This window comes from Chanos chanos, chromosome 2 (genome assembly GCF_902362185.1).
Source record: "Chanos chanos chromosome 2, fChaCha1.1, whole genome shotgun sequence".
NCBI lineage: Eukaryota > Metazoa > Chordata > Actinopteri > Gonorynchiformes > Chanidae > Chanos > Chanos chanos.
Window position 1 is genome coordinate 18,240,095 of NC_044496.1, and position 26,012 is coordinate 18,266,106.

Sequence of the window (26,012 nt, forward strand, 5' to 3'; positions counted from 1 at the left end):
CGGAGCATCTGTTGAGATCAAGAGAGATTTCTGGCTGTGTATTTGATTATGTATTATGATACACATACACCTATTGGAACTTCTTATGTTTTCTGATTTTCATGAGGAGGCCAAAACATGAGATTAGCTTCTCATAAAACAGGTGGTCCCTGTGGTTGTTGTTCCCATGGTGAGATTTTAGCAAGCAGTGATCTGAAATAGATAGGTGGCAAAACTCTCACATAGAGAGCCATGAGTGTGTTGTCTCCTGTCTCTCTCAGAATGCAACACATTAAATAGCCTGGTGTCTGAGGCCTTCATTCGCTTTTTCCTGGAGACCATTGGACACTATTCACTTTTCCTGACCCAAGGCGAGCGAGGGGAGCGCATCTTTCAGCGGGAAGCCTTCCGGAAGTCTGTGGCCTCCAAAAGCATCCGGCGTTTCCTGGGTGTCTTCATGGAATCTCAGATGTTTGCCGGGTTCATTCAGGACAGGGAACTCCGGAAATGTCGGGCAAGAGGTAAATCCAAACTCAATTACTGTCTTTACAACACTGACTACCACAACTGTCCCCACAGCACAAAATTATCATGACCACATTCATCCCTGACTCATTATAGCTGTTATTTGTGACCCACACCCATTTTAAGTGAATTGTTAGACTGCCTCATATTGGCACCGAAGAGACAGCAAACCCTTCAAAAACAGAGTCTCTATTGCCACCTTTTGGTGGTGGTGGGCAATGTTACACTGAATCTGTGGGATATTTTGATGCAGGTCTGTTTGAGCAGAGGGTGGAACAGTACCTAGAAGAGCTACCAGACACAGAGCAAAGTGGAGTGAACAAGTTCCTCAAGGGACTAGGTGAGAGATAAGTTATCCTCTACATACAACATCAGAGTTTAACAAGGAGCATAAAACTAGCATAACAAACCTATTTTGAGAAACACTGACAAAACCTTAAAGTGTTTGCCTAAATTGATCTAGATGATACAGCCAAACTGTAGATAGACTTGATTATTATAGTGTTAAAAGGTGTGACATTATTTTGTATACTTTTCCTAGGGAATAAAATGAAGTTTCTTCATAAAAAGAACTGATGGACCACTGTATGACTGAACCAAAAAATTTGGACTGTTGTTCAAGGACCCACTGCAAATCATTCACATTTGAAGACATAACACAACTAAACTATGTGCCTTTCCCAGAACAACTGGTCATTTGAATGAAAGTTAAATATTTTATACATTTTACTGAAAAACAGTGGGTTATACTTTTAAAAATAGATACATTTTAGGTTTCCTGGTACCTTGTATAGTTTATGAGATTAGAGCAACAATAGTATGGTACTGAGTGAATGTGCATTGTTGCTGTACAGTATAACCACTGTCCTAGAAATGCTTGAGGAGAATTTGTTAAGAAAACACAGTGAATGGAATTTAATGTTAGGTGGATGTACAGTTGCTACATGTAGTATTTAAAGCTAGCGTTGCTTTATGCATTGTGTTTTGTACATGCCCTAATACATGAAGAATATAATTACCATATCTGTCATGACTTGTACAAATACAATAAAGCTTTTCAATCAATAGCTTCACCATGTAAAACACAATCCTTCATGAAAGCACCATATTATGCAGATACACAATGGTGTGTAAACAATCTCATGATGTGCCAAACACCTACGCTGGTACATAATCACTCAACAAGCCAATTTTTTTTATTCCTCCTTTTCTAACTGAATGACTAACACCAAGCAACATTTTGTATATAAACACTTGATGTAACATTCAAATGCATCCAATGACATCCATCCTATCCCTCCGTTTAATCATACTGTACAATTACAAAGTATCAACTGGGATTCATAAAGACCTCTGCTGAAAAGTCCAACACATTAGGCTACTGGAAGATACATCTCTGTACGCACTTCACTGTTACTACTGCTCGTTTTATCGATACTGGTACTTTTGGTACACTGTACTGCAAACCAACGCAGCATCATAGGTTCTGTGTATTCAAATGATGCGCATCATGAATTCCAACGTCATTAGCAGGTACACTTCTTAAACCTTACCCTTAGCGTGAGCTGCAGATGCCAGCGAATAGAAAACGACGTTTTAATAACTGTGAGACGAATCGTTCTATTATCATGTTTTAATCTAGCCTGTCAGCCCACATGATCAATGAGGTAATCAGTTTCCAAGGCAAAAACCAACATGTGAATCATTAGGCTACACCTCTTTCAAATGTTTACACATCGACTCTTCTGTAAAAAGCCTATCTATTCGAAACAACAAGAAGAACATCCGGTACTGTGTAAAACTTTTTGATGCACTGCAATGACAACAAGACTGCACTGGATGCTACATGAACTGATACATGCGAGGATGGAATCAGAAGCCCAAACCTCTACTTTTCGTTACTCTAGAAATTTCTAGACAACAGTCTAAACATGAGCATCATCATCCACCCCGCGTGATGAAGTATCATTCTCGCGATTATCTACGTCGCTTCTCATCTCCAAGTGTAAGATTGCGCTTGCAAGAGCGACATCATCTGGATTGGATGACACACTAATGATCAGGTCAAGGTAAAGAACTTCAGCGCGTATCGCCTTTAAATTGTCGGACGGTGCGGCTGCAACCATTGCAAGACAAGCAAGTTTGTCATCGGATCGTCGCTGTTTATCTCGTACACATGACAGTGCAAAATAATTTAAAATGTGAAATCCTTATAGGGAGCATTTGGCGTTATATCTTACTGGAGGCGAGTACTTCGTTTGGATGCTTTTGCGTAAAAGAGTTTGAATAGCCAGCTGTTTTGAAGACATGATTTCCAGCTGTCGAAAATACTGTTGTTCAAGTCTTTTCGCCAAGACTACGCACATGCTAAAAAAATATGGGGCAGCGTTGTGAATAGCTGAGGGAGTCCCTGAAACCAGCATCATTTGGCAGCCACTGAGAAGGAAGACTGTTTGGAACGCAATATCTTCTCAAGAGCAAGGTGCGGTCAGAAAGTGATGCGGTGATGTATGTGCATGCATTATAAACACTCTATTACAGTCTTGTTCTGTGGTGCCTTTTGGACGCACACGCAGTTTCAGGAAGCAGTGCTGAGTTTACATAATTGCACAAATTGATCAAGACGTAGTTTAAATTCGCCCATTTGTAGGCGTGCGAATTGGTTTGGTTAAAAGCTTTGCTGTGCGTATATTTATTTAAAGATATTTTGCTGCAGAAACAAGTTAATGGGAGTATGCGTTGTGCAGTATAAAAAGAATTCTGCTTTAGGTCATAAAAGTCAGCTGCATCTCACAGCTTAGCAGAAAAATATTACATATGGCAACAGTTAAATGATTATGAGGTACGTAAGAAAGAATGATTAATTTCAATCCCTGTGTGGTTTTCCTACAAGCTAAAAACAAACTCTTTTGACCGAGTGTATATAACCTTTAAATATAAACCATAATAAACAGCGTATAAATGATTAGTGTGATATCTGAAATTGTATTTAAAGCAGTTTACCATCACTAATAAACTGAATTTACATGGAATACTCAAACCTTCAGTCATAGGTAAATTTGTCATAGATGCGAGTAAAATGAAGTTACAGTAAATTAATTATATGAAATATTTTCTCTGACTATAGATGCCTTCAACTGATGAAATAATACAAGCATGTCAATTTAATTGTTGCACATAACCGACCTCTGGGGATTAACGCGCGCTCATGTTAAACTTTTACTACGCGTTGACAATATTGTTAGGTGGGTGAAAATAAATTACCTATATGAAACACCAGTGTTTAGAATTCCTCATTTTCTGCCCAACTTTTCATTAAGATTTCTGATTTCATCAAGTAGCTACATCATCTGCAGTATTACAGTATAACATAAATAAAAATAAAATGTTTTATTTTATACATTAACAAAATAAGTGTTGTGTTGCCATGGAAAACCTTCAAAAACTTCTCTGTGACCCTCAAATGAAAAGTTCTTGCTTTTACACAGACATTCCTTAACCATTACCCTTGCGCCTGAATGACCTTAATGAAAGTTGAAAATGACTAAGAGGAGTTGCAGTCTTCTTGTATAGGAAGGAGGAGTGTTTGGTTAAATGGGCACTGGTGTGTCTGCAGGTTGTTGTATGGATAACTCCTGCTCTGTCAGGAGCTTATGAATAGAGAAGTGTTCACAAGAACTTAGACTGAGGTACAGCAAAATCCAAATCTGGGAGGGTGGCTGCCAATCAAATTTACAATCTAGCATAGAACCACAATGTTATGACTGTATAACTCTTAAAAATGCATTACCATCTTGTAATGTAACTAAGGCTTTTGTCCTATCAATTATTTATAAGTACTCTCTCTGTATTTAGTTGTTGGACTTTTGGTTGGTCCAAGTGAACTAGTAATTATTAATATTTTTGACTTAATGTTATGTATCATTGAAAACCACCCCCCCCAAAAAAAGCTGACCTCAGTACAAGAAGTGATGAGTAACAACAGATCTATGATGTATAAAATCACAAGAACTGAACATTGAAAGGAGACATGATTGTGCTTTTGGAGAATCTGATATTCAGTCATCATGATTTCAGAACTGTGATGGTAATGGATGTTAGTAAGGTGTTCGTTCATGGGAGAAATCAGCACTAGAGTTTCAATTAATGTGCCATCTCTGGAGATGTTCTGCTCGGTCAGCCTGCAACATATCCCATGCTGGATTCACTTAGTAGAGAAGAAGAGCCACACTTGACAGAGACACACAGGAGAGCTCTTAGGTCTAAAAGCTAAATGGAGGGCATGAAAGGAAAGACAGCAGTTTTAAATGCAGGCGTGTCTGTTGAACAAGAGCTTAGTGCTAGGGTAGACTAATTGTATTCTAAAGTGGGTCTGTGAGAACACAATGGGGAATCAGATGGTTTTTAGCTCCCCTGTGAAGCACTAGAGGAAGAGAGAGTTGTCAGATTTGTAGGTCAGGCTGCAGGGGTTGTTGTCAGGCAGACTCACAGTGGTAGACGTGGTTTCATAGTGGTTTTGCTCTCTGATGATATGTTATTTTTGTTTGGCTTGTTTACTTGCATGCCTCTGCTGTTCCACCTCTCTACTACATTCTTTTTTTTTTTCATTACAGCAAGACAGTTTTGCATCTCCTGACCAATACCATTTTGAGCTTAAGGCAGTGCATTCACCGGCAATAAGAACTGTGATATGATCTTAATTGATTTCATACTTTGAAAGGCATTGTGTGAGTAAATCTTACTCCCATCTGGTCCTCAGCAGAGCCTGACCTGGTTTAGCATGCTCAATGAGAGTGAGGGGGGGTCCACAGGGACCTGTCCCTTACTAGTGCTGATACAGGGATGTGGAAGGAGGGCACGGGCTCTACATCCTACCTTAGCCCAGTCCCCTTGTCTTTGCAGTGCTTACAATTCTTTTTAACATTGTAGGTCATTTGGCCTCGCCTTCCAATTTTGGAAGGGCTTCCGGGGATATTTTGTCCTAGAAAAAAATAATTATCGTCTCTCCCTAATTCCCAATTATTATGAGCAGGCTTATTTAAGAAAACGAATGGTTATCAGTGGCAGGGAAGCTTGTAAATTTTACATCACTTCATGGTTCCTGTGTGAAGTCCTGCACATTTTTCAGGACTAAGGACATTTACAGAGAGGTTCACACTGAACTCCTCCCCTCTGGGGTTAACTCTGCACTGTGCACTACTTCCTGCTGCAGGTAAAGCAGTCACAGCGTGCTATTGCTGTCGCTGCGCCACACAGCTGAGAGTGCTGCTCTGCTGGAGACAAGCTGAAACAATCGCTTAGAGCATCCCAGATTCCCCCCACTGCCATGGAGAAGGTAACATGCTCTAGCAATATGATTCAGTGTGATGGTTTAGAGGAGATCTCGTTTTTTTTTTTTTACTCAACTGTCTTGCTTGCAGTTGTCTTTGGAATGAATACAAGACAGGCAGTAAACTGTAACACATGCAATGATGCGTGTCTTGTTATTTGCTTTGTTTGTTTATTTGTTTAAAGTGTGTTTTTTACTGTGTCTTGGGATGAATGAAGATATTACGAAATGCTATAATCAGTTTATGATTATGATAAATGATGCAGTCTTTATCATAAAGATGAAATGAGCTCTTGTTTTGGTTTTGATAATATCCATATTTTGACAATATCATTTTCATCTGAAAGCAATTTGCATTTTTAGCAAATTAAATTACTGGGGTGTGAATATCATGTCAGTTTATTTTAGACCCACTGTAATCTCTTCTTAAGTTGTTGTGGTAAGCTTCTAACATACACACCCACACCCCCACTTACTTTTCCTCCTCAGGAGGATCCTTCTCCGTCAGCAGTGACTGACAGAAAAGCAAACCAATCAAGTTCATGAAAAAAAAATGCAAATCTAACATATTATAGAGCCACTAACAGGAACTGATAGCTGGTACTGCCATTTAAAGAACTTCCTTTTGAAGTCTGAAAATCACTCAAACAGACTTTAAACAGCAACACTTTGTTTCAGTTTTGTATGATATCCGGTGACATGTGTGGTTTTATTTCTCACAGTGTTGTTCAGAGTGTCCAGAGCCCAGAGTGGCTCAGAGCTTGTGCACCTTCTGCAACAAGTGGCTGTGCTTTCAGTGCACTGACATGCACCAGCACGAGAGACCTTCCACCCACACAGCTGACCTGAACCTCCAGCAGAGGACCAGCAGTCCTCCACTGCCCTCTGAAACAGGCAAGAAATGCTCTTTCATGTTTGCTGTGTTCACATTCATCTCTGTTTGAAATTGTTGATACCAGTGCACTTAACTCCTGGCATTTTATGCTCTTAGCTTTTGGAAACTACTGGGCCTGTCTCTATTTCTTATTTTTTTTTTTACAATCTCTCACAGGGACTGAAGCAAATGAATAATGCATGTCAAAAGTAATGTGAATAATTATTCTTGTGATGTATTGTAGTGTTTTATTTTTCATGTGACCTACTTTCAGAAACTGATCATTGTTCTGCGAATGCAATCTGTTTTGACCAGTCCCTAAATTCTTTTGGCTAAGACTCTGTTCCTAGAACACAGAGGACGGTATTTACAACTCTTGGATTGTTTAATTGTGTAGGGGTTGGTGTTTAGGTTGTCTTTAGTTATATTAAGTGTAGCTTATTGAGAACAATAGTGTGAGAGTCATGAGATGTGGGTGAAAGAGAGCAGCCCTGTAAGCAGGATGTGGTCAGTCATCAGAGTGCAGTGAGGCTGTGCGAACCTGTCGGGCTGGAGCCTGTGGTCTCTTTCACGCTCCCAGTCCCTGTATGATGTGTGAACTCACTGATGTAGCTGTGCATCATCAGCCTGCAACGCTGATGGACAGAAATCCAGTGTGGCAGGTGCTGACAGTCTTCAGCTCTCCTGGAGATGCATTCTCAGAATAACCTTTCTCAGGCTTCAGGATCACAACTGAAGATAACCTGTAAAGAAATAATCCATATGCATAGTTTTGCATTAAAATCTGGATCAAAATGATGACTGTAATCCTCATTTTGTAAGAAATATTGCACATTTTATATCAGAACTTTCCTATTTTTAATTTGTTTATGCAATTAATTTATGAAATGGATTTCAGAAGCATGGATGATTTGCATGCACACATGAAAGTAATTTGCTCCTGTGTGCTATTTGTTTCATTATTTATCGTGTACTTCTTTGGCTTTGTTTGACTTTTCAAAAGCAGTCTAAGCATGGCCTCCTCGTATCTGGCAGTGTTTTTAGATAAAACATCACTTGATTGATCAAAGGTCTGTGCTGCTCCAAATTTGCCTGATTTGTTTCTTACAGCGGTGGTGCATGAGTAAGAGCAAAAATATTTACAAGCCTTTAATGATGGTACATTTTTGCTGCTAAAAATAAATGGTGTCAACACTTGATGAGTCACTGAGTTTCTTTTGAAGCCAATATGTTCTGAAAAAAAATGTACACTCATATAAACCTTGGCTTAATGTACATCATAGATTCTTTCCAATACTTTTGTTTTCTTTGTTTTACAGTTATTTGTTACACATACAGTATATTATGCACTGAACACTAAGTGTGCATGCTGGTTGTGAGACATAAGTTCACATTTGGTGGTGTGATTAATGTTCAGGTCTTTGTTGTGTTTTTAAGGAGGCTCTGGTTCTTGCGTGCGTACAGTTATGTGTTCCCTCCACAAGCAAGAGCCTCTGGAGCTGTTTTGTGAGACATGTGACCTGATGGCCTGCAGCATCTGTCACCTGTCCTCCCACAAGGACCACAGGTGAGCATGAACATGCTCACAGAAATGCCTGCACACACACGCACGCACACACACACACACACACACACACACACACACACACACACACACACACACACTCACACACACACACACACTTGCACACACACACACACACACACACACACACACATGCACACAGCAGTACCAGCTGAAGACACTTGGTTGGTGAAAACTGTAGGAGCTTGTGGTACATTTACTGTGTGTGAAAGTCACACATCACATTAAAAAGTAGACAAGGTGACCAAAACCAAAACTCATTCTCACAGTCCTCTGCCATACATATTATAACACTCTATAAAACAGAGTTGTTTTAAAAATGTGTTTATTCAGTGGTCTGTATTGTATGGTCTTGACTGTAGCAATTGTTTGTCCTCAGATTAGTTCATGTTGGGAAGGCTTTGCATGATCAGGCATGGCTTTTTGAGAACCTGATGGCCAGAGTGGAAGAGAAGAGGTCTGCTGTAGAGAACCAAGCCAAGCAGATCCAGGGCAGGTAAGATGTCATAGCTACTTCATCATGCTTTCAGCCCTCAGTGCAGTAAAGCAGAAATGTTTTTCTGATAACATGGAACAAGTCTTTAAGCCGACACCGAGTCAAGTGATTGCCTTCTTCAAGGAAAGTGGAGGCTATGAGGACCACATAAAAGCTGTTTGTGAATTTAATGATGTAGACATAATCCATCACTCCACCATACGATAAACATAACACATTAGACATCCAGATGTGCAGACATCCATGTCACATCAGATCTTGTTTTTTTTTTTTTTTAATGCTCATTGGGTCTGTCAACGATCAGAATGTCATCTCATTTTCTTTCCATTTCCCAGGCTGCATGGTGTAAAGATCACGCAGAGGAAGGCAGAGAACCAGATTAAAATGGCAAAGATGATTATGATGAACGAGCTTAACAAACGGGCCAACCTATTAATAGAACAACTGGAGGTAATTACTCTCCCCCTCTGTCTGAACATTTCCAGAGTATTCATCTCCAACATCCAACTGACCATAAACGTACGTGCCCCAAATCAGGAAGGTGCAAAGTGTAATGTCATCATACTGGTTCACACAGGAAAGAGACTGAAAAGAGAAATGTCAGATAGCTGCAATTATGGATCTCAGGACAGATTAAATGATGATTACATTTTATCAGGCCATTACCCCATCTTGTTTTCCTGCTCATACACAGAGTATCTCCAGCAGTTTCAAACAGCGTCTGGAGGAACAGCTGCAAGGGGCAATAGAACTATGTAGCCAGCTGGACCACATACAGAACTTCATTACTTGGGCTACAGCCCATCATAGGAGGAGCCCACTGCTCTTCAGCAAGGAACTGGTAAGATTTTCTTGCCCTAAAGATATGGCAGTTTCTTTGATTTTCGATTTAGGCCAAAACTAAGGTGTTTCTGTTAAACCTTTCACTTTGTACTCTTTTTTCATACGTATATGGTCATGAGTCAGTGACCTTTTATGCAAGATATACAACAATATAAGATTGAAAAACAAATTCATTCATATTTATTTATTTTTTCATATTCCTTTCTCAAGCTTCAGCCAATGTTTCTGAAGAAAGTAATAGACAGAGAAAATTAATTACATGCATTAATTACATTATGTGAAGTCATAATGAGGTTTGATGTTTCTATCCCTTTTTCGCAGATTGCTCTACAGTTGCAGCATCTGCTGGAGCCTCTGATTCATTCTGATTCATGGGTTCCGCTGAAAATCAGGTTCAACTGGGATGCTAGCTTCTGGACCAAACAGATCTCAAACCTTGGTGAGCCATTCTGATTCTGTTTCTAATGATTCTGCAAGTTCTTTGTCAAATTAAACAGCTACCCTGCTGTCCTGTCCTCTATCTACTATGCAATATTTGAAGCATGTAATTTTCACGTTTTTGTACTGTGTTAAACACTTTATATGCTATGTTATTGTAATTACAGGCCAGCTAAGTGTGACAGGGGGAGGTCATGCATACACGGATGGTGCTGGCCGTCCTGGTATCCTGAGACCACAGCCTGTAACCTGCAGATCCCTGCCTTCACTGTGTCACACCATGCGGGACCAGGGCTGTGCTTTCCAGGCTTACTGCCAGCCCCAGGTCTGCTGCTTGCACTGTGTTCCCACACAAGGCCTGCCTACGGTGCAGCTGGACAAGCCTCTACGGGAACAGAATTGCTCAGTCAGGTGCTCCCAGACCAGCTGTGGCTCTCCACCTCTGAACAAGCGTTGGGATCCACAGGGTCCTTCACTGCTTCTTCCATCTACAGGGCAGCGTCTCCAACAGGTTACCAACCTCCCTGTGACCAGTTCTATCCAGCTTAGCCCCAGCAGCGCCCCTGGTGAGCAACTATCTGCTCAAGTTCCTGCCAGACAACAGGACTTTGAGCGGGTACCTGAAAACCCAGAGCTACCTCAGGGTAATGGGAGCACCAGAGAGCAGATGCCTGAACAGACCCAGACAGGAACCCATATGCAGGCCCATTCACCTCAGATACCTAGAGAAGCGGAGAACTCGTCAAACAGGGAGCAGACCCGTACAGTTGAGCTCGGTACTAAACGACAGGCTCAGATGCAGCTGGCACTGGTGGAACAGTTGCATGCAGACTGTGGGCTTAGCAGGGTGAGTTTTTTGTCCTGTCCAGAGAGGTGTTTACGTCTCACAAAACAATGCCTATTCAGAGCAGTCACCTCACTTACCACAACTATCAAGCCTATTTCTCATCAGAGCGTGCGAATGTTGCACCTTCACCACACAGTTGAAGTGTCCTACACCACAATTCGATACTAATGCTGAGCCTAGCAACAAGATCACATAGCTGCATGGTTGACATGTATCCTGGGGATTTCACAGAGCACAAAGTATTTTATTTCAAAGGTCATACCGTTTTTGGTCTTGAGTGTGTCGCATTTAATTTCAAATAAAGGCCCTTGGAATGAGTAGCCATAGCAAACCTTGCATCATAACAGTGCTCCCACCATTAAAATTAATTTGAGGAGAGGAAATTGAGTCAGCATGGGTAGCATCTCTATTTGCACAAAATGTGTTTGGAGTGATAAGAGATGTTGAGAGCAACTTTGGAAACAGTAGATTGTGATTGTGTGTTGTGTGGATTAAGGAGCATACAAGAGCTCACACTTTACCATTATCCAAAATGTTCAACAAATTTCCTCCAGTCCATAAACTAGAGCATTGGCGGAACACCAAAGCAGACAATAGCAGTTATTATTAGATCTCTTGATGTCAGTTTTTGGGTAAACACAGTAGGACAAACACCAATCAAAATCAGTTCCCCTGCAAGAATTTTACCCTGGAGGCAAATTAGTCAACATACTTTATTTATTTATCTGTCATCTTCTGCCCATAACATTGACTTGAAAAAGAGAAAAAAGCACTTGTGTGCAGCCACATATTTACTTAACCTGATATTAATGAGATGCTTAGGGAATTGAAAGAGTTGGCAGTTACATTTTTCTGCTCCTCTTCTCACAGCCCTCATGATTTCCTCTCTCCCTCTACCAGATTTCATACCTTTTACCAGCATCCACAAGTACTCACTGATTTAGATTTACCCTCGACCCTCATCATAGGCTCATAGCAGGTGACTTTATTTAATCTGCTGTGGTAATTAACAGAGAGAGAAAGAGAAGGAGAGAAAGAGAGAGAGAGAGAGAGAGACAGTGAGAGAGAGAGGGGAGGGGTTTCCATACACACAGGCTACTGCCTCCAAGTCTGACATTTGTCAGCACTAGTTAGAGAGAGATTCATTCACATGGGCTTTCTAGAAACTTCTCGCATTGGTGACATTATGACAGGGGAAGAGGGAAGAAAAGGCCATGGAGGAGAGAGTCTAATCTGTGATGTGTTAATGCTGCTTTTTCAAAGAAGCCTTCCATGCCCTAGATGTGGGATTAATGTATGATAATTGATGCTGGGACTAAACTGCACAGTATCAGGAGAATTATTTCACAGTGCAGAACCGGGGTGACTGTCTTTCAGTGCAAGGTGTGGGCTTCCATTCTTTTGTTTTATCTAAAAGAAATTCAGATGATTTCCAATGCTGACACATTCAAGGTTGTTGTCCTCTGCCTCCTCTGTTGTCACTGTTGCTATGGTTTTAGCATCAGACTTGAATTGCAAAGTTGAGCTTCAACTGAGGCTGGTGTTGAATATTTGTTTCCTGTGGTAGAGATCCTCTGAGGTGGAGATGCACGCTCTGACTCAAGATGGTAGTCATGATGCCCAGAGCAGGCCTGGTCCAGTGAGGAGGACAAAGTCCCAGAACAGCTCAGCAGAACTATCCTTACCACACAAGAGCAGTTCTAAGAACAGACTCACTGGGGCTACCTACAGCCCAGCAACAACTGCCGAGGATGGAGATTATGCTGCACAACAGGTAAATCTGTGGTCTGCATATATAGAAGGTGCTGTGTCAGGGAGACATCTCAAATCACTGTTAAAGATATGGCAAACCATAAGGGCAGTGCTTTAAGTTATGTAGTACCTCGCATCATAATGCTGACAGATATTTTTGCATCTGATCTTTTTGAAATGGGTGTACCTCTGATATGAATTGCCATCAAAACTCATCATGCCAACTCATCCATTAGATTCTCTGGAAATTTGAGTTTTTCAGTGGATTTTGATGGATTTTATTATTGTAAAGTGTTTTTTTTAAACACGATATCATTTGGCTCATTTTTAAAAAGCGAGGCATTAGCAAACAGTCTGCCAATGTATTTTTAAAAACATAGCAAAATTAGTTGCCTATAAAGGACAGAACAAAGCATCTGCATCAAAAGAGATAACTGTTGTCTTGGAAACAGGTCATTAAACATCTAGCTGTTTTTTGCAAGTTAGAAGCAGATGCCCTATTATTAATATCAGGCATATTCACATGTAGGTTATTGAGTGATTTGATAATCTATATACCTGTCTATCACACTGTTTTGACAAGGTTTCTCAGAAGTCATGAACCTCATCAAGGCTTTTCTAAAGTCCCTGATGTTCTCCCTCTCTCTCTCTCTCTCTCTCTCTGTCTCTGTCTCTCTCTCTCTCTCTCTCTCTCAGCAGGACTGTACCAGTCCTAAAGGAAAAAAGACTCAGTCAGTTCAAGTGGGGAACCAAGCACTGCATCCTATGAGCTGGCCACATACTCCACAACTGTCCTCTTTGACAACATACAAAACAGAGCCAGGTACAATGTACATACATCTGGATTTACTGTCACTTTAGAAGTGTGATTAGCTAACTGATGTTCAATAAAGTAATGTTTTGGTGACTTGTACACAGTACCTGTGCTAGAGGCTCCTACAGAACTTACACTAACCATGGTGTGTTGCCATTGACGGTTCAAGTGGTACTGTGTGTGTGTGTGTGTGTGTGTGTTTGTAGCACTTCTTTGTAATAAGTCTTTCATAACTAGATTGTATGGCAAAACATGAGGATTTAATCTTCTGCCTCAATTTTCCAATCCTATTACAAACTCTAACCCCAAGTATTGATCAATTTTTTTCTTCTTCAGAGAGTTCCCACATATATCCCTGTGAGGATACTGCATCTAAACATAGAAAAAAATACAAGACCTCTAGAAAGACCAGGTATTAGATTGTATAAAATGTCTCCACTTTACAAATACCGACACACAAAAACAGTTGGATCAGTTTGTCTGTGTCTTTTTTTCTGCAATGCCAGGGAGGTTTCAAAGGCTCCTGTAAGCTCTAAGGTTCCAGTAGTGTGTCTGGAGCGACTGAAGATCCTTGGGTCCAGATTTCCGTCCCAGATACAGCCTCCCACGGATCCTGGGCTGAAATTTGAGGGGACAGTCTTAAAGGAGCTTGAGAGGGGCCATATAACTGAGGTACCATGCGTCTTCCAGGGTCAACAAACAGCTTTTGCATCTGACTCAGCAGTCACTGTTTGAAGAGCACTGTTCTGAATCTTGATGCTTCATAATATTTCTTTTAGAGAATGTCTGGTGAGGACATGATACGGGAGGATGAGGACATCTTCTCACCATTACAACAGCTTCCATTAGAGCACATGGACCACAGCACGTCACCTGCTTCCCTGGAGGTCCCCATCTCCTCAGAGCAGGAGAGTTATAGCATAGAGTCTACGTCACTTGCTCCATCCCCTGATCCTGAAGACACTGATCCTGAATTACCACACACATCTGACCAGGAACCCTCATCTGAACCCAGATCAGTACCAGCATCTGATTCCCTGGTCACAACAGAGGTCGACCCAGGCTCAGAAATAGATTTGGAATCTGTGTTCCAGCAGGAATCAGACCTTCAAAGTTTTGAGTCAGAACCACAAGCAGAAGGTGACTCTGATTCGGAGTCAGAGCAGGGTGCTCAGTCTGCCGATTCAGAGGCAGATCTGGTGTCAGAGGCAGATTCCACGGCTGAGGTTACTATCCGTCTTGACCCAGGGAGCAAATGGGAGCCGGATCAGAGGTCCCTACCTGCAGTTTCTGCTACGGAAGCTGTTTGTGAGAATGCTGCGACAGATCAGCCTTTAGCTGAGGCTGTGGAGATGGAAAATGAGGATTTCTGTGCTGTGTGTCTTATTGGTGGAGAGCTTCTGTGCTGTGATCGCTGCCCTAAAGTTTACCATCTGTCCTGTCATGTGCCTGCTCTCCAAAACTTCCCCACGTAAGCCTCCACTCCATGCCTCCACGCCATAACAGCTGTTCTCAGTTGTCTCTGTCATGCCTCTGTCTCTCCCTCAAACTGTCTCACACTGTCTCTTCCGATCCCTGCAGAGGTGACTGGGTCTGCACCCTGTGCAGGGATGTTGAGCAGCCAGAGGTAGAGTATGACTGTGAGAGTGACCAGCTGTCCACAAATACAGCATCCTATGGATTGTCCGCCTGTGACCGGAGAGTAAGTGGACTCTTTTACTTGTCTTATTTAGAGATGCTAAATACACAGAAGCAGTAAACACTGGTGTGAAACATATACTACTTTATTTCCGGTAGAACTAAACATCCTGTTTGCAATAAATAAAACAATATCTGATTGAGTCATAATGTTGTTCTCCCTGCAGAAGTGTGAGAAACTTACTCTGTTCATCTACAGCAACATCCTCAGTGCACCCTTCCATGAGCCTGTCAGTCCACTGGTGGGTGTAACACTCTTCTCAAAGGAGCAGGGCTCAGCAAAGCTAGATACCTTTCACTTAAAATACATTTATGCATTATGTACTGATCTCATTTTAAATCTTACAAACCAGCTAAGAGACAAATTAAAGATTAAACATAAATTTTCATTCAGTTTCCTGCTAAGGTGTTTTAGCCATATACAAACATTACATTGCATTATGGCTCTGAAATATTTTTATTAATGGTATATATGGTATAAACCTATTGTTTGTGTTTTGTTTGTAGGCCCGTCACTATTATCAGATAATTAAAAAGCCCATGGACCTATCAGTCATTCGGAGTAAACTCAGTAAAAACAGCCATTCTCACTATAACTCACCGGAGCAGTTTGTGGCTGATATCCTACTGATGTTCAGGAACTGTGCAAAATTCAATTATGTGAGTAATGTCTTTTCATATCCTGTTTCTTTTATTCGACTAAAAATAGCTTTTATTTGCATTTAGGTCATGAAGATGCATGATATATTAGATCTATATTACCGCATCTTTTCATATTGTATTATCTTTTATAATCTCCATCTTAGCCCATTATTGACTCACACTATAAATGCATTCTCAGAATGCATTTTTGAAAGTGGATAAGATGAGTGATTTGAGGTTGATCTCAGTTTTATTTGAGTTTATATTTTAAATCTTAGTCATAAACTTGTAATGCAGTAAGACCTGGTGAATTTGTCTCATTACTCTGTAAAGTTTATTTAGGATAATGTTCCTGGTTTCACGGTGTTCAGGAATTTAAGTGTTGCTGCTCTCCTTGTGTGGTCTACAGTCAGACTCAGAGGTGGCTCAGGCGGGGCGGAGTTTGGAGGCATTCTTCAGATCCAAACTGAGAGAGGTATTCCCAGAGCTCGGCTTCTCTGCAGGGCAGGACTCGGACAGTGAGGAGTGCGATGAGATGGACAGGCCAGGTGAGACGGGCTTCCCCTGGCCTGAGAGGAGAGAGCAGAGCCACAGGAAAAGAAAGAGGAGACACTCCCTCAACTGGAGAAAGCACCAGTCTTAAGCAAGCAAGCTAGGTTTTATAACCATCACAGAGTTCTGGGTCCCCCCAGAAAGACAGCTACATTCTTTTTAAGAGGTTGTAGATAATCTTTTTGAGGCTTTCGTGTGATATATCCTTCTTCTTACTATTTGTGCAGGACAGTTTTGTTGTTAAATGTAATAATAAATTGCTGCTGTGCTCTAAACCTAAATCTGATCCATTTGTAATCTGTTTTATTTCTATTTCAATTATACTCTTCACTAGCATGTAAAATTCAACAAACACTGGTAAAATATTCATATATAGTAAAATTTCATTTGTCTCTTATGGCTGATGGTGATTGCAGTTAAACAAAGATGAACAATTGCAACATTGTACATTCATATCCAACCTATACATTTTTATACATAGTGTATTATAACTTGCAAGTTTTATATGTAATGTTGTATTATACATCATTTTTTGTCTTTTTTTATATCTTAAATGCGAAGTTTATCCTGAAGCATCTTTTTTGTGATGACTTTTTTGGCCTGTAGAGGGAGCTACTTACTTAGCTCTGAGAAGAACAGTGTTCTTATTAAATGTTATGGGACATATCAGGTTAAGCAAAGTAACATAGTAAGCATATATGCCTGTTTTACATGAAAGTGAATGTAAGTTGTTGTTAGGTCACTCTCATGATCTACGTTTGCATATATACAGTGTTACTATACAGTAGTTATGAGATGAACTGTTTAAGTAGATAATTCAAGGGTGATGTGACAAGGAATTCAATAACTTTATAATATATCCTGCTGTCTTTATCTGCTGAGATTACTGATTAGAGTAATGTTCATTTCTTTTGCACTGCTATGTAATTGGTGGGGTTTTTGAAATGTTTTTTTGGACTGAGGAATACAATTAAGCATATGGATTGTTGTTTCAATAAATTCATCTTGCTTTTCCAGTGAACCTGATGCCATTTATTAATGTTCCCTTTTGATCAGTTATCACAAGCAACGTCAGTCCTGTAGTTTTTGAGTACCCATCCATCCTTTTCTTGGACTGGGTAATTCAAATAATTAGTATGTTGTAAGGAACCTAGGGACAAAAGAGCTAGAAAGAGGATTCAAGAGTACCCTCTTACGATACCTGTGGTGTTAATGCACTGTCATTAATGGAGAGTGTTAGAGACAATGCTAACATAGTTAGGGCTGCACCTTTAAGAAGTTCAATAAGACATGGAAGAAACCCAGCAGACAGAGAAAATATGTTTAGACATGTAGTGTAAAACAGCCAAAAAACAATAACACAATGCTACAGCTATAAACAATAGAATTTTTTTTCCCTCTTTATTGAGAGTTCATTTTCATTGAATTCACCATCTGATAGCTATCTCATGACATGTTGGCATCGTATCTGCTTTACTGTATTCTGTGTTGTAATATAAAATGTTCATTAGAAAGACAGGAGAGATAAGCTCTCTTTACAGAGCTGTTTATAGAGCAAGACTGTGGTTTGGAGCAGTTTAGTGCCAGTCTTCATTCTTCACGTGCTCAGTTCGATTCATTTGCTTGCATGCTTTTGGCTTGACAAGGATAAGGGTGATAGGGTTTGCAGTTATGTCAGCTTTTCCAAATGTGGTGATATGAAAGATATCTTCAGAATTTATGTCGAACAAGTTCATTCCTCAGCATGCTTCACCTTTGACTTCTTACTCTACTGGACAGTTGAGAGAAGATAATGTTTGAATTATTGTCAATTTCATGCTGATCACATGATTTTTTATATTACTCACACTCAAAATTAATGGATGGTCCTGAGTCTTTGCTTGTATAAGACTTTTTATTCCATTTTTGAGACTGTTGTTTTTTTCCTTAATGAGCTATAGCATGGTAAGTTGGTTCAGAGCCTTTTAAATCATTCACTTTGAAGCTAATTTTTCATTAGCGGTGATTCATAGAGCCCTGATGAGTGTGTGCTAGAGGTTAGTGTGTAATGTATGAACGCTGGCCTCTTTCTAAACGTCTAGCCAGTTCCAACCAATTACCTAATTCAATTACCTGGCAATCACTGATTAAACCCTCATGTCAGCCTCTAAAATATTCCACATTGACATGTTGCACTAAGGCACAGGAATAACAGAGCCAGTGTATTTGTGTTGGCTGGTATCGAGAACATGACATTATTTTTTTAAGTGGTGAGTCGATGAACTGCTGCATCCCACTCAATAGAAGCTCAGCCTGCAGAATGGAGACACACTGGATAATCTTGAGGTATAAAAGGGAGGCCCGGCAGACTAATAAAGCATGATCCTGTCTCCAGCCTGGCCATAGCCCAGCTCAGGGGCAACAGTCCAAAAAGGGGCCCTGCAGAATTTCATTACAAGAGAAAATGATTTGGTGGACATCTCTGCTGGCTTTGGTAAATTAGTATAGGGTGTTTCTTACTTTCATTTGATATTTAGAAAGGTTCCTGGTGACATCAGTTTCTTTTACATCAGACTTTACTGTGAGGTTGGGAGAGATTAAAATATTGACTTTTTCCCTCAATACCTGAATTTGTAAGCTCTTGATTCCATAACTGCCGATCAAAGTAGTATGAGTGAATCAATCATCTTAATGTACCAAATTGTGCTCCGTGTTGCAGCATGTAATTTTCATATAATTTACAGTTTTAATTAAGCATATCTTCATTTTTTGGCAAGGTGTTTCTTTTTTTATGTGTTTATTGTGTTTACAGCCTTGCTCAGACATTATTTTTAACAATAATTATGGCAATGCCTAAATTTGGTCTTGAAATTTCATCCCTGGGATGCCAATAAATCTTTTAAAATTGTGGGGGAATTGCACATGCTTTCAAACATTTACAATGTGGCACTTTTGGCAAAGATAATAAAAAAACAAGCAGTTAAGAATTTGGGTCCAATTTAGGCACGGGTCTTCCTGGACCTCAAAATGAAATACTTTCCAGCCTTTTTATTCATTTCCAAAAATCCAATAATGTAAATCATTCAGGCTGCTAATACTAAGCAAAAGGATAGAGATTTTTTTTTCATGCCAGAGACATTTCTCTGAAAATCTTGTTTCACAACAGAAAGACTATAAGTCTCGGTCCAGACACTTCTTGACTCATCTCTACTGACAGCCTTCTGACGACACTTAAATCAGATCAGCCCATGGTCTGGGATAATTCCCCAGTACCTGGAGGATTAAACCTCTGATTGCCTGCTCGAAGATGAAGGATAAAGATGTAGCCTCACAGAGCTGTCTTAAAAACAGACATGATGTAATAACGCTGCTGGCAGCATTTAAATCTTTTTACTCGCTAAGTGAAGTTGACCTCGTTCTTTCCCTCTTTTACTTTGTGACAGCTCATTTACTATGGTTCTGAAAGGAAGCCATATATCTCCGAATTTTAATGTTTTCTCACTCCAGTCTGAATACCTTCAGAACGGAAGGCATTTTGATGAGAAAACACAACCATTTTTAAACAAACTTGTGAGCTGGCTACAGTATGTTTCTCAGCACACAAACATATTTTCTTACTTCTGTTCTGGTGACTCTATATTCTGCAGTTGTACACACTTCCTGTTACAACAGCACATCTTTAACAGCGGTGCCCAAAAGGCAAGAGTACGTATTTTTATCATGTCGTTCAATTAGAGACACTGCATCTTTAACAGTCATTCTAAACTAACGCATTAGCGTCTCACAATTTGAGTTATCAAAATCGCTCTCTGATTTAATATAATAAAGAATTAAAAGATAATAATAGTAATTTCACCAGTCTGAGACAAAAATGAGGTTGTCGCTGTATGTTTACTTTTGAAGACCTTAATGAAGTCCTGATAAATGCTTCTCTGAAGCTGCAATTTTATCTGCACAATACTGAAAATAATGAAATTTCTGTCATTCACAAGCCGCCACATATGAACTGTATTTTTTGGTGCTGGGAACACTTGAGCGCACCACCCCCCCCCCCCCCCCCCCCCGAAAGGTCTGTAAGTCCTCTGTCGACAGAAATAAAATGAAACATAACAAGATAATAATAGGAGAGCCCAATGAACTCTGATGCTGATGAACGAAGGGATAGAGACAGAAAAGGGCTGTCTATGGGAAAAAAAATGACTTTCTGACCAGTGAATCAGTCCATGAAATTGAACTTTGGATGATTGAATGACTTGCTGCTCTTTTGGAACTGTAACAGAAAAGAGAGAAAAATGATTGTTGTACTCTTTTTTTGAGATGAGTTGATCCTTGCAATCAAATTAGACCAAATATGCGATATTGGCATGGTCTGCCATACTGTTTGGAGCTCACACATTAGCCTTAATACTTGAGACATATCCGTAATGTTAAATGTCTTTAGATGTTAGAGAGTGTCATCTGACACCACAGTGATGGACTGCAAGCACTTGTGTCCAAACCTGTGGTTGAACAACAGTGATATAAGCTGTATCGTCATGACAAGACAAATGACTTGCATTTTTGGTCTACACATGAGAAATGGTTTGAGAGATATTATGGATAACCAAGAGAAAGAATGCTGTGGTATTTTTTTTTCTGTCCACAGCAAAGCATAGTGGTTGAAAATGAATCCTGGTGACATTGATCTGGATGTCATGGTAACAAAACAAAACAAAACAAAGCAAAACAAAACAGAACAAAACAGAGCAAAACAAAACAAAACAACACAAAAACAAAGCAAAACAACTCGAAAACAAAACAAAATCTCACATTATTAAGTAATTTGAACACACATGCTGTGACAGTGTTTGAACTGTATTTCATGAACTTTTTTTCTTTAATCCAAAATTAGTACAAAATGACTTTGTCGATCATTCAGAGTGAGATTTCTTTTGTAAACTTAAACCGCCGTCTTCAAAAGCTGAAGCTCTCATAGCACTCCATAATGAAACAACTACTTCAAAACCAAGCTAGAAACTTCTCATATTCAGTGGGTGGGGAGATGAGAGAGAGAGTGTGTGTGTGTGTGTGTGAAAGAGTGGTTGAGACAGGGCAGTTTGGTTTCTCATTCCTCCCTGGCTGATGTTTAGTAGCTGAACAGCGTCTCAGCAGTGCAGTAGCTGGTACACTCAAGCTTTGTAGAACTCAGAGCTAGGAGGCATTCGCACGGTCCAGCCAGCAGCTCTCCTTCAGATCTTCATCATGAATGACATCAAGCTGGCCCTGCTGGGAAGCGAGGGAGCCGGTAAATCAGGTGAGCACTCTGCTGTCACACCGAAACTTTTTGACAGCATAAGAACAAACTTTAAGCATTCATTAAATCAAATTCAAAATCAAAATTATTCAGTGTGTGAACTGTCTGTTACATTGTTTTGTGCTTTTGTGAGATCCAGGCTTGTTCTCTGTTGTGCTCCAGTGTTTCTGTACATTAGTGTGTTTTGGGTTTACACAATGCATAGAAGAATCATTTCTGCTCCATGCACATGCTGAGAAAGCACTTTGTGTTTTTTGGAGCATGATTTTTTGGTCCTGGAAAGAGGTCACTGTTATTCAAATCATCCAAAGGGGAAATTAAAATTGATGGGTGTGACATCCAAGTAATTGCAAAAACTGATGGGAGCTTATTTTGCTTCTCCACAGCGTAGGGACACTCAGGCCCCCAGGCTGCGTACCTGTCCAGATGATGATTAAATAACCGGAAAATAATTATCCAGGGTCTCCTAAGAGCACAAATGATGTAATAGTGGACAAACACCTCTCGAGAGCGATGATGAAAGCGACGTGCAGGATGAGAGAGAGATGGTAGACATGATGGGTGGATTTGGGCAGATTTGAGTATGCAAGAGCAGGAAAGACACAGCATCGTGGCTTTATTCTAATTTCAAAAGGGAAATGAAATGAAAGCAAGCAAAAAAAAAAGAAAAGAAAAAAGAAACAGAGTTCACAAAGTGTCTACTTGTATGTGGACACTCAAGCTCTCACTTCAGTGAGAGAATGAGCCAAGATGGCTTCATAGCCCAAAAATTTAATATAGACCAGGCAGTCTGTTTACGGTATGATAGCCATAAAAATCCATAAATGTAACTGCTTACTGTGCCCAGTATACACCAGCGTTCACTACAAAGCCATTCGGCTTTTTGATCATGACCTCTTTGCACTCCTGTATTACTCTCCATATTTTTACAAGTCTTTTACAGCTTTGTTCGCTGTTTAAGATGTTTGTTGATTATTTCTAATGTTCTTCTCCTCCCTTTTATGCTCTTCGTAGCGGTTTTGGTGAGATTCCTCACAAAGAGATTCATAGGGGAATATGCCTCTGATACCAGTGAGTACAGTCTTTCACTCATTAAATGAGATGGTGGTGATATAGCCTAAATCTTTCTCATATGTCACACTTGTTCATCTCTGACTGTTTTATCTTCTTGCAGAAATGGCATCTGGCATTATGCCAACCGTCTTAACTCAAAGCACAGAATGTTATTATAGTCTGTATCTACAAGAGATTTGAACAGGACAGCAGTCTTTGTACACTGGGGCCTCCTTTTTTTTACAATTAAAAAAAAAAAACCAAAACAGACACATGCATGTACTTGTTAAGCTGATTGCAGCGTTTGGACTTGATATAAACATCAACTCAAAAAGGGAAACAAAATGGTTGGAATATATCATGTCCTGGTCAAGCAATGAACTAAAGCCATTTGTTATTCACTTGTCTCGTGTGCATACAGTGGTCTTTTGTTTTGTCATATGCAAACTCAGCCATATGATATCCAGTCTCACCACTTATGTCTAATTCCCAACTTGTCTGCTCTGACACAATATCCATGCCTGGAATTTTTGAGGCTTATCGTAATCATCGCCCCCTATTACAGCTACATGTGTATCGCATTGCCGGGCTTACTCCGCTTTCAGATGAAGTCTTTGATTTTTTTATTTACATTGAAATATCCTCTTATTTTGTTGGCCAGATTATTCCCGGAACATGTGTTTGTCGTAATACCAAGCATCTCTTTCAACTTGTTTGTTACAGACTCCTTATACCGTAAAAGGCTTTCCATCGATGGAAGACAGTTGAACTTGGAAGTCTTTGATCCGTGTTCACAGGTATGTGTTTACATCGAGGTATCTGAGAGGCCATGCCTACTCTTACAGTTATAAGGCAATATTCTCAGAGATGCTTCCATATGGAATAAAGTATGCTGTGTCCTAATGAGATTTATGAGCTCTCCCTGAAGCACAGTATGTACAATGAACAACTCTCCCTGGCTTTGAAAACTGAGCTGTGCTGTTGAACAGTCACTGCTCATGACTCCTGCATCTGGGACCTTTTTACCTCAAATGCTTTTTGTTCTTTATGATTTGCAAAAGACCAGGTTATGGGATGTGAGTGATCCAGTCTTCAGACTTTTATACCACTGTATTAGGTATTTAGTAGAAGAACCATATGTTCCAATGTTTTCTTGTTGATGTTGTTTGTTCATGCACTTTGTTCAAGGACAGTCCATTGAAAAGAAACAGCTCTGTTGACTTAAGTGACAATCACATTTCTCAAGCTCAAGAAGGTCTTTCATCACACGAACATGTCCATTGGTTCCTCTCCTTTGTTTACCTATATAACATTGTGCTGGGAGGGAATTGTAATTAGAACAGATTCAGTGTCTATCCTGTCACGTGGGCCTTCTGGGAAACTGTTGTTTTCATGCGAATCCCATGCCCCCTTTCAGAGCAGAGGGAGCAGATGTATCCTGGAGGAGCCGGTGGAGTGGGCTGATGGCTTTGTGGTGGTGTACACCATCAGCGACCGCATGTCCTTCCTCAACGCCAAAAACATCCTGCACCAGATCAAAGAGAGCCGCAGAGAGACCTGCAAGGGGTGAGTCACACTGTGACCTAATGACCTCAGGATTGGCTGCAATCGGGAGACCAGGCTTTGATGAATTAATGGATACCATTTGGGGGGACTGGGACGGATTGCTATACTCATGAATCTATGCAGCACACTGGAAATTGCATCATTACAAAATTCCACCAAATTAAGTTTTCAGTCAGGCAATTTTACAAAACCCCCTTCAAAAACAAATACAATCCCAATTCAAGACAGGTAAAATGAATTAAACATAGGCTCAAAGTGCATGATAGCTTCTTTAGGGAAAATCATTTTTCTTTAAGTACAGCTGAGTCAAATGTATACACTTTTCTCCTCCATACAAAGAAGTCAAGCATTTCAACATGTAGGCAAGGGGTTGTGTGTCAGCTGAACATTTGTCACTTAAAAAGGATTTGCAGACAATGGTGGTGAGAGTGTGAAGCCAGGCAACTGAAGCCCATTAAAACTCTCACACTTGGCAAATGAGATCACGTGAGGGGCCAGGGCTCAGCTGAATCTAATGTGTTCTCTCCAACTTGTTCCCAGTAGTTAGACACTTAACAATACAGTTGAGAAAAAGAACCCCCAAAAACACTGTTTTTCAGCATCTTTTTCCACTAAAAGCTCTCTGTGTGTCATCACATCATCTTTTTTCTCCAGTGGTGGTCTATTATCAACACTCACTGTGCTTGTATTTGTGTGTCTGTGTATGTTAGAGTTTATTATTGTTGCAGTTCCATTATAATGATAATGTGAATTCCTGATGCAGTCCATCCTTAATCATAGCAGTTTCTATATTGCGACAATGTCTGTGGGTTTTTACAAGTAACAAACAATGCACTTCTAAATCAGCAACCAGATAACGCATACGTTATACTCCGTGTAATCACTGCCCTTCAAGTGAGGGTAGGGACACTTCAGCTACAGTGAAAACAACATCAGCAATTTTTTATGTCAGAAATAAATGAATGAATTTCATTTGATTTGAACAGAGAGGTGGACATACCCATTTGCCTTGTGGGGAACAAGCAAGACCTGTGCCACAGTCGTCAGGTGAGTGAGGAGGAAGGTCGCTGTTTGGCCATTGAGAACAAATGTCTCTTCCAGGAGGTTTCTGCTGCAGAAAACTACTTGGAGATTTCCAACCTATTTACGAAACTCATTCGCCATGTGATGGACTATGTGAAGTACAGGGCGGACCGAAGGCGATACAGCGGTTCCAAGTCCATGGCTAAGCTCATCAACAATGTCTTTGGTAAGAGGAGGAAGTCCGTTTGAATGAGAGGTGGGACCAGTCCCTGAGAATGTGTTGGCCTCACTTAAATAATCAACTTAAACCAGCCATCCATTTACATTTGCTGCTGTTTTTGGGGATATTTCTCTAAGTATGGCCAGCATTCATATATATATATTTTAAAAAAGTACTAAACCAGCCCAGATGTGAAAAGGGATAATATGAAAAAGTACAGCACTGCTGTATAGCAGAATACTGTGGCGCTATCGCATTATTACTGTGGTGTTGATACAAAAAGGAGCTTCAGTCGATACCACGTCTGAAACCCAATAACTACCCAGACTCCATTTCCTTTACTGCAGCAGCAGAATCAGGAACTGTGTGTCTTAAAGAGTGCAGTACCAGATGCATTGTAAAATGTCCTTAAAATACATGGATGCAATGCCTGAGACCGGCATTTTATTCTGGTTCTATTATGCAGGAAGAAATGTCCTATTCAAATAACATTTTCATTTTCTC

General features: G+C 40.2%; 3 protein-coding genes across 5 annotated transcripts in view; all 3 read left to right on the forward strand.

The window, feature by feature from the left end:
• Window positions 1-1,571, forward strand: part of dennd2b (DENN domain containing 2B) — a 37,665-nt gene extending 36,094 nt beyond the window's left edge. For all 3 annotated transcript variants that reach the window (XM_030793720.1, XM_030793728.1, XM_030793712.1), the window contains 3 exons: window positions 261-500; window positions 758-844; window positions 1,046-1,571. In XM_030793720.1, coding sequence (XP_030649580.1) covers window positions 261-500; window positions 758-844; window positions 1,046-1,080 — 362 coding nt within the window. In that variant the 3' untranslated portion in view covers window positions 1,081-1,571. The remainder of the gene's footprint in view (window positions 1-260; window positions 501-757; window positions 845-1,045) is intronic.
• Window positions 1,572-5,830: 4,259 nt separating this feature from the next.
• On the forward strand, window positions 5,831-16,465 carry trim66 (tripartite motif containing 66). Its single transcript, XM_030765142.1, has 15 exons — window positions 5,831-5,839; window positions 6,556-6,727; window positions 8,145-8,274; window positions 8,672-8,788; window positions 9,124-9,238; window positions 9,483-9,629; window positions 9,953-10,070; window positions 10,237-10,916; window positions 12,484-12,690; window positions 13,993-14,154; window positions 14,262-14,953; window positions 15,064-15,184; window positions 15,348-15,422; window positions 15,688-15,840; window positions 16,232-16,465. The coding sequence occupies exons 1-15, from the start codon at window positions 5,831-5,833 to the stop codon at window positions 16,463-16,465; spliced, it is 3,132 nt and encodes a 1,043-aa protein (XP_030621002.1).
• A 5,129-nt stretch (window positions 16,466-21,594) lies between these two features.
• Window positions 21,595-25,537, forward strand: rerglb (RERG/RAS-like b). Its single transcript, XM_030766843.1, has 5 exons — window positions 21,595-21,646; window positions 22,661-22,717; window positions 23,423-23,496; window positions 24,117-24,265; window positions 25,252-25,537. The coding sequence occupies exons 1-5, from the start codon at window positions 21,595-21,597 to the stop codon at window positions 25,535-25,537; spliced, it is 618 nt and encodes a 205-aa protein (XP_030622703.1).
• The last annotated feature ends 475 nt before the right edge of the window (window positions 25,538-26,012 follow it).